This window comes from Mangifera indica, chromosome 4 (genome assembly GCF_011075055.1).
Source record: "Mangifera indica cultivar Alphonso chromosome 4, CATAS_Mindica_2.1, whole genome shotgun sequence".
Classification (NCBI taxonomy): domain Eukaryota; kingdom Viridiplantae; phylum Streptophyta; class Magnoliopsida; order Sapindales; family Anacardiaceae; genus Mangifera; species Mangifera indica.
The window spans coordinates 447,321-456,533 of NC_058140.1; the positions used below are offsets into that span (position 1 = coordinate 447,321).

The 9,213-nt window shown below is 32.6% G+C and overlaps 1 protein-coding gene across 3 annotated transcripts; it reads right to left on the reverse strand.

The window, feature by feature from the left end:
* Positions 1-360: 360 nt before the first annotated feature.
* LOC123214183 (chaperone protein dnaJ 15-like) lies at positions 361-8,182 on the reverse strand. 3 transcript variants are annotated; one of them, XM_044633948.1, is made up of 12 exons: positions 8,025-8,182; positions 7,590-7,773; positions 6,837-6,960; positions 5,095-5,177; positions 4,898-5,009; positions 4,718-4,822; positions 4,513-4,563; positions 1,700-1,789; positions 1,479-1,587; positions 1,239-1,387; positions 1,104-1,157; positions 361-872 (listed from the first exon to the last, which is right to left on the reverse strand). In XM_044633948.1, exons 2-12 carry the CDS (start codon positions 7,712-7,714, stop codon positions 633-635), a joined length of 1,242 nt encoding a protein of 413 aa, XP_044489883.1. In that variant the 5' UTR covers positions 7,715-7,773; positions 8,025-8,182; the 3' UTR covers positions 361-632. The 3 variants fall into 3 exon arrangements, with proteins under 3 accessions (XP_044489883.1, XP_044489880.1, XP_044489882.1); XM_044633945.1 differs by having other exon boundaries at positions 4,718-5,009; XM_044633947.1 differs by having other exon boundaries at positions 4,718-5,009; positions 7,590-7,781; positions 8,025-8,154.
* Between the last annotated feature and the right edge of the window lie 1,031 nt (positions 8,183-9,213).

The following is a 9,213-nucleotide window of genomic DNA, read 5'->3' on the forward strand; positions in this document are numbered from 1 at the left end:
AGTATATGTTGAAATAGCACAAAGAATGGAAACAGAAAACAAGAACAAAAACGACTTGAACACAAGACCTAATGTGAATTGGAAAATCTTTCAATCTTTCTATTTGGGTTCAGAATACCCTTATGGCATTCGCTTGTCTACAGGATCAATCAAATCACCTAAAACATCCCACTTAGCTTGGAAATGATACCAACAGAATGATTAAATAGCGTCTAAATTTTTGAACCATCAGGATGTGTTGTTGGTTGTAAAAATCAGAAGCAAAAATGGTCTGTATGTCTAAATCAGATAATATCTTGACAGGGGCTCAATATTAAACCAACAGCTTAAATCAGAAAAAATAAGGAAACAAAATGAAGATACAGAGGAGAGAGCAATCAAGTTTTATTACAAAAATACAAATATGTTCATGAAAATAACAATTTGAAGATGTACATACAAATAACCTACAAACTGAACCTGACCAAAGAGGGGAAAAAATGAAACCAATAATACAAGGCAAGCTATTTTTGCAGGCAGCAAGCTTGCTGGCCCTAATATCTGCTGCAAGCAAGAAGTGGAGCATTCAAACATCTCAATTTTAATACAAAAATATCAAAAAATTAAAAAAGGAAAAATTTTTATGTTTCTAATCAACCAAGCTTTTTATCAGACCCTTTAAGGTTCAAGTTGAACCATTTCTTTCTAGCTGATTTATCCTTTCCGTCTGAGCTTCCGTCTTCCACTGGGCTCTCAGCTTTCATATCTTCTCCAGTAACTTTGCTACTACTTCCATTGCTTAAATTGTTAGAACTCAGATTACTAGGAATGACAGTCCTGGTTACTGTGAATGCAGAGTGAATAGCATCTCGTTGTTTCAGTAGTTCATCGACCTGTGTTGCCGAAGCAAAATGGTAAGGCCAAATAAATGTTAAACATGATAATAGAATTCAATTATTCAAGGTGACTTCATTATCCCATTTGTGTGCAGGCAATTTGCTTGTGTTTCAAGGTATACAAGTTAGTTCATATTCATGTCCGCATATTAGGAGGTCAGCATAAAAGGTTTCATAAATTTTGAATAAATGATTCTGAACAAGGACATTTATGGCTTTATAACATACAGATTGCTTCTCCTGGCTATATCGATTTGTTACTTCTTGGAAGCGTGCCAATGCCTACAAAGCATCACAAGAGCATTATAAGAGCGCGAACAACTGAATATCAATAACAAACCATGCCAGAAAACAGCAAAATACCTTTCTGTATTCTGTCTCAAATTCACGTAACTCGGTTCTCTTTCTCAATATCTGAGCCTCAATATCCTTAAGCTTGTGTGTGGTATCTTCATATGTCTTTGCACAAAGTGCCTCAATCGTATATGCAGCAGTCTTAAAAAAATTATCTCCTGTAAAGGTTCAGCAGATGTCGGTAAAACTAATCGCAAATTGTTCACACTACAAGAAACCAAGATGAAGTACAAAATTCACAGTTCAGACCATAAACAGCAAATATGTGAGTGCCAGCTTTTAGCCCTGAAACCTCACAAGGTTGAAGACCTTCCAATCGTTTAAAGAAAGCAGCTTCAGGGTCCTTTGCCATCGCTAACTGCAGCTCAACCATGTTATTCATTCAATCATCATTCTATAAACATTATGGAATGCAAAACATGCAAGAGAAAAAGGAACAGAAGAACAATGAGATGATAAAACTTTCATACCGCATTTACAGTTGAATCCATTCTGTATACTTGAAAATGCAAAAAGTACATCCCTGCTGATGTCACCTTGCCTGCCTTCTCACTATCCTCCTGTAAACATAAGATATTTACAACGTTCATTGTATCCATTATATTTTGGTCAAATTTCAGAAGCATTTATATAGGACACCTCAGTGGCTCAAAGAAAAAATAATAATAACTTCTTAAACAATTACAAATAACAAATGGAAAATGGGATTGTCACAATATCTTCAAAGCTTCATTTTACAGTAACTAATTGCCTAATATAAGACAAATCAGAATGCAAATAAGAATACAAATGTAATATCCCTAGATTAATAGTCAAATCCACTTTCAAGACATTGTCTGATTTGAAAGCATAGTCCATCACGGTTTTTACTTTTGGGTATTGCAACTTAAAACAGATATTGACAACTTAGGCAATTATAGGTTATTTAACCATTGCCCTCTTATCATTGTTAAGTAATGTGGAATGCACATACATATCCATCATCTTTTCCATCGATGTGAGATTTGCCGAGGAGTATTAAAGCAAATTATATGGTTTCTATACCTATGATTATCTAGAAGGATCTCATTTCAAACCAACAAGATTAACTCTACATGTCTCACATTTCACAAAATCATGATTAAAAACCAAAGACATTCAACATTGTAAAACATAATACATAACTAGAAGTTAAAATTGAAGAAGCGAAGCATTAGCATCAAGAGGTTCAAGATTTAGGGAGATTTGTAATGTTCAAGCTACATGAAACATCCTAGTTCAATAGTCTGGTTTAATGTTAAGATAATATCCGCTTTAAACACAAAATCTATCTCAGTTTTGTATTTGGCTTTTTTTTTTTTGGTCAAATATTTGAGCTTTGCAATATAAAACATATTTTAATAGTTTTAAGAGCTCATATATTATTTAACCAGTCTTGTCTTATTATCTTTAAACGATGTGAGATGTCTATACATACCTTATATCTCTCATGTGTTTTGTCAACATAGAATTTTACCTAAAGCTAGAATCGAACCGAGCTTGAACTCGCCCAAACTTGAGTTCGGCTTACTTCAATGGAGCCAAGCTCAAACTCAAATTAAGCTTTGAGTTCGACTCGATATTAAAACAATATCATTTTAATTGATTCATACTGAATTTTTTATGCTTGCAAGCCGAACACCCCTAAAGTTCGAGTTCGAAAATATTGACTTTCAAGCTCGAGTTCAAGCTAAAACAAGCTCGGTTTGAATCCAATCCTAATTTTACCTGGGGGTGTCACAACATGTACAGATATGCAAAAATCACAACTATTCCAAAGCGTGGCTCACATTTACGTGTATTGTATGTCGCCTACTCTAGCATGTGAGACAATTGAATGGTAGCTGAGTTGGTTAATCTTAAAAACTATGGATCATAAATCTCAATTGAACAGGAACAAATATGCAATTTAACATTGTATAAAATGTGGTGCAACGGTGGCCAAGCTTCAATTTACTTGACAGGAGCATGGTAAGGCATTTTGAAATGGAAATTTGATATCTTTAAGAATGAGTCAGATAGAAAAATGACCTCTGAATTTGCAGGTCTTTTTCCCAACTTACACCGATATCCATTCCCATCCACAAATGTAGACTACATATATCATAGCCAATGCAAACAATGCTATATAAATGTAATTTCAATCAATTTCCACCCTCCACCATCTTTACAATTTAAAAAAAAAATCCACCAAAAAGGTGACAATTTACTAATTTTTTTACAACTCCAAGGGCAAACAAAAAGATTACTATAATAGAGAAATGAAGTGCACTGTCATCAACACTACCTAACTGTTATGATCCTAAGTGTAAGGTATAAGACTTAAATCCTGTATCAGAAATTCTGAGCTTCCGATGTAGGATGTATATAGCTTTAAACTCTTCAATTTCAACAATTAGCTTTTGAGTTATAGTTTCCCAAAATTGTATCATTTGGTATTAAAATCTTCAATATATGTCTCAATTGCAATCATGCAGCATGGGTAGTGATGTCGACATTACAATGTTTTCCCGCAGCTAGCCCGCTTGGGTACCAAAGCTACGGAATGAGATGGTATGTTATGATCCCAAATATAAGGTATGAAACTTGGATCCTATATTGAAAAGTATGGACTTTTGGTGTAAAGTGTTATATGACTTTTGACTCTCCAATCTCAATAACTAGTTTTTGGGGTGTAATTTTCTCAAGGTACATATCACTAACATATTTATGCAAAATCTAATTCATATTTTCATTCAAATAAAAAATAAATAAAGAAGCTCCTTAAGATGATCAAGACTTAAACCACCTATTAGATGCACTATTGTAATGTTTTACGGTATAATTTAACAGCTAGAATTTGGAAAAATTTCTCGCTCGATCATATGTTAAAGGATACAAACACAAGAAAAAGGGGTTTTAGCAGAAACTAAAGTAGATAACAGCAAAATGAAAGTAGGCCAACACCGTGTAGCTCCTTAGAAATTTCTAGAAAATTTGCTCAACATCATCATACTGCTACATCATAGAAAAATATAAGACAATGTTTATTAAGGAAGTAGTTGGAACCTTTTATACTATCAATATTTATATTAAGCTACTACATTTTGTTCACATTGTTACACTGATAGAAACGCATATCAACAAGAGTCGGAACATAATTAGAAAGCATAAAATTGTGTTCAGATTAATAATCTATTTAACAAATAACGAAAAGAAATTCAGTGCATGTGCAAGAAGGGTACAGAAATTTCTAAGGAAAATCATCAAAGAAGATGCATTTTACCTGTAAGGCCAAACCATAGCCACCATTTGTATCTTGCTCAAAATAAAGTAACTGAAAAATTACAAGAATATAACAGAAAGTTCTATTATTAATTAACAACACTTGGAAATAGATGCAGAAGAGAGTTAGAAGGCAAATAAAAGCCTCACAGAAATTGTAAAGTACGCGGGACATCTTTTGAACAAGGTCCTGCATGCAAATGTACCTTAAATTTGCTTTGTGAAGACGAAGTCACTCTCACAACAATTCCTGACTCGGCTTGTTGTTCATTTATTGTCACGCCAAAAAAGTGGGCACATTGCTTTTCTACCTGCAGGTAATGAAAACTAAGAAATAAATATGTTGTAAAAAAGAGAGCTATATTAGACGGAAGCAATGGAAGTACCTTTCCACTAACTGATGTTCCAATCGGAAGAGGTCTGATTGTGACAGTTCCATTCAGAGCTTCCTCGAGAACATTGGCTGAAATTGTAGTCTTGATTGGTACACCAAGCTTGCTATTAAAAAAATATATATAGAATAAGAGATTTAAAAATAGCTTTATAATATGAAAAGCTTGATATACTTCAATGATAACATTACCTGAATAACGCTGCAAACATTGTATTGACAGTCCCCAGATTCGACAAGTCTATTTCCATATCCATGCCTTCAGAGTCAATAGCCTGTGTGGATTTATTGTCAAACACCATGTATTAAGCACGAGTGAAGTTAATGATAAGAATTTGCATTACACATTAGAGAAAAAAATAGAATTAAGAATTATAAAATCACTAAAACTAATTAAAGGAAGCTTGAATAAGCTGAATGGTTATAGAAACCCAATAAAAAATATTATATTAAATAAATAATACTGACAACAAATAAGAAGTGTCAACTTCTCTCCTAAGGCCGTAGCCTCCCTATATTTAAATATATTTTATTTATTTCATTATTATTATTATTATTATTTATTTGATCCTAACAAATGGAGATGAACAAAAGCAAAGTTGTGTAATGAACTGTTGCAAACTGAAAGATTATGTATTCATTGAACTGTTGATAGACCTCAAAAATTACCTTTCTGAAAAATTATGTGAAAGAAAGATAAGTACATCAATGATTCAGAAACAGTGCTCCAGAGAGAACTGACTAATGATTATCAAGCTACAACCCTTCAAAAGTACCACCGTTCCTTTCTCTCTAAAAAGATCACAAGGCATAATGGCAATATGAACCAACTCCATAATTTTATCCTTAATACATGAACCTACCCATGCAATCATAACCAGAACTGTACCTGGAACTAAAACAATAAACTTTGGACAAGGAAAAATCAGTGTGCAATCCATAAATCCCATGCTGAGGAAATGTTACAATTGTCTCACCACTATCCTTGCAGATACAGCAGTAATCAATAATAGTTTCATTTAATGGGATTATAATGGTCAGTATTTTTGTAAAGCTGCCTTCCAAAGGAAAAGAGGAGGTAGTCTAGATTTTCAACTTTCCATATATGCTTCCAAGGAAACAAAATCCCTTCAACAGAGGAACCGCTGCTCCAGACTATACTATAAGAGCATATGGACTATGGTGGACCCATTTCAACAAATTCTATTCTCTTCACATAACAAGCTTCCAACAAATACAATATGTCAAAAAGTTATTTTACAAAGTACATCTCCCAGCACTGCAGAACTCTCAAGAAATTCAGAATCCATTGCATGATGTAATCTAATCTTGCTAAATAATCCAATGATGTGTCATTCTTTTTTCAGCAATAATAAGGAAATCTACGAAAATTGACTTCAATGCTGCTTAAATGCCACATATATATCATGCCAAAAGCATCCCTTGATACCATACTCAACATAAACATGATAAAATCAATAAGAGAGCTCCCAACTGTCATTGTCACCCCCCAAAGACCACCCCAATCAACCTTACATAAAAACCTGTGAAACCTACCCTTTTTTAAAGCCAACATCAGGGGTCGGAACACAGGGATATGCCATTACTCTAGTCAAACACATATTCATGGTCCATGGCCTTATATTATAACTAAACCCAATATTTGTTTTTTACCATCTATTTGAAAAGTTTATCGTTGCATCTTAAAGTCACAAGTTTCAAACTCCCTGTACTAAAAAGATACTTCTGATTTATCATATTTTAATCAAAAAGTCATATCATAGTATAAATTTGTTTTCAGTATGAAATGTGTAAGCAATCAACTAAAAGCGCCTAAAACTATAATGTGCAAAACCACACACATGGTTACATGAACAGCTGCAAACTTCACCAAAGCAAACATCATGTCAAAGAGAGAGAAGGAGAAGAGTTACCTCAAACCCTGCATTGTCGTACTGTCTTCTCTTCTCTGGGTCAGATAAAATACTATATGAATATGCAACCTCCTTAAATAGTTCAGAGGCTTCAGGATTGTTAACATTCTTGTCAGGATGATACCTGTCCAAGATTAAGAAGACAAATGATTAAGCGAACTCAGTAAAGGATGTATAAATAATTGTTAAAAAACAGAATGATAAAATAGTACAAATGATCAAATATACTAAGTTAATGACTCACAAAATTCACAAAATACTTTCAATTTTCTTTTTCAAAAAAGCCTTTTATCCAGAATTTGAAGCAACAAATAATGGAGTATCTGCTTACCAGATGAAAATTAAATAGTCCCATTAAAATTAATTAGCATTTTTAGCTTCAAACCCCCGACTTGAATCATCCACCAAAACATAAATGAAACAGTCACTAAAACTGATGGCTTATTAAGACAATATAAAATCCAAATTCAAGTGTGTTACTGTTAAGTAAATCCAACAGTCCATCATATCAATCACTAAACCCTGTCCATTGCAAATCTTGAGGCCATTTCACAATTCACAACACATGTTCTCTTTTCCACCGTGGAAACCTAAGGATCTTGAATTCATCTAGAAACTTCTCAAATTCAGCATCAAATGGCCACGTAAACAAATTTGACACAACCCATTTCTCAAAAACACTTCCTCAACATACAAGAAGCAAAATTTTCAACAAAAATGAAACCTATAGATATATAAAAGAAGCAAACTTACTTGAGAGCAAGCTTTCTATAAGCCGTTTTAATTTCCTGATCAGAAGAATCCCTTGTAACACACAATACCTCATACGGGTCCCGACGAATTGTGGGGGCAGATGACCCCTCCTCCTTCGAACTCATGGCTTCTCTCCTCCTCTAACAGAAGTTCGTTAATTTATCTCCAAAGATCTACACTTTATCTTCAACCCTCACAATGAATTAATCAAAGTATCAAAATTACACACAATTCAAAAAGTTATTGGATCGCTCTACAAATTTTTTTTCCAACCTTGGGAAAGACAAAAACTTTATAAATTTACAAGATAAAAACACAATTTTGACATCATAAAAGCAGAGATCTAAACAAACCCAGCTCAAAAAACAGATTAAACACAGATTAAGCTGAGAATTCAAACAAAGCTAAAATGAAAGCCAGGGTTTTGAGACTTACAGAAATTTTGCTTAGCCGTCTCGGGTCTTATGAGCTCTGCGTCTTCGTGACTTCGTCTACTTACTAATCATATTTCAGGCTTCTTTTTATTATCATTATTTTTAATTTTTTTACACTAAAAATAATAAGAATCGGACAGGAGACCTTATACAGGAGTTTAAAGTGAACTGTACACGTAAGTTCAATCTAAAAACATGTCGCATGTTTCCTGATGTCAATATTTTCACTTTTTTTAAATAATTTTTAAAGTATTTTTTTCTTTAAAAAAATTATTCTTTATATGCAAAAACATTATCCGCTAGTGAATTTAAGAATATTCTATTATTTGAAAAATACTTTTAAATTTATATTTATTTTGCCGACTTTTGGGTGAATCTAATGTGATGTTAGATTTAGTATTCAATTCAAATAAGTTTATTCAAGTTCGAATTTATTGTTTAGTTTGAATAAATTCGAAACGAGTTTAGCTCAAACAAGTTTAAGTTCAAGTTGTTACAAATTCAATATTTTTGAATTCGAGTTTTAAGAGTATTCATTTTATTAAGTTTGTAAGTCAAAAAATTTAATACAAAGCGATGTCATTTTGATCAATATACATTAAAACGATATCATTTTAATATCAAACTAAGTTTAACATTTGATTATAGTTTAAGTTTGAATCGAACTCAAACTCAAACTCGATTTTTTTTAAACGAGTTAAACTCAAACATCTTTAAAATGAGTTCAATGAACTCGAACTCAAGTTCTAGTTTAGTTTTATGCAAAATGAGCTGAACTCGAGTTTAACTTAGCTTGACGTGAATCCAACCGTAGTTAGGAGGATACTAATTTATACAAATAAATTAACTTTTTTCTTTTGGTAGATCTCACCTGTATTTGTTAAACAGGTAAATGCAGGATACAGTAACTAGACTCAACCATTTTACTAGATAAATTAAGGTTTCATAAATTTAACAAAAACTCAAACTTAAACTTTTATTTTAAGGGGTCGTTTGGTTCCAGTTTTTGAAAATTACATTGGTGATCTATCTTTTATTTCCTTGTTTGGTTTGTCAATAATAAAATATTATAGTAATCTTCTATTACCAATGCTGATGTGGCAGGTACTATAGGTAGTAATCTGATTATCACCTTCACCTTAGGTATTTAAAGATTATCTAAGTAATCTTGATTTTATTATAATTATATT

Excerpts from the sequence above, each read along its gene's own strand:
- LOC123214183 (XM_044633945.1), bottom strand. The coding sequence starts at position 7,714 with ATGAGTTCGAAGGAGGAGGGGTCATCTGCCCCCACAATTCGTCGGGAC. Across the intron at positions 5,178-6,836 it reads ACGACAATGCAGGGTTTGAG|GCTATTGACTCTGAAGGCAT; the intron begins GTAACTCTTCTC and ends AAATCCACACAG. Across the intron at positions 1,790-4,512 it reads GCTATGGTTTGGCCTTACAG|GAGGATAGTGAGAAGGCAGG; the intron begins GTAAAATGCATC and ends TTATGTTTACAG.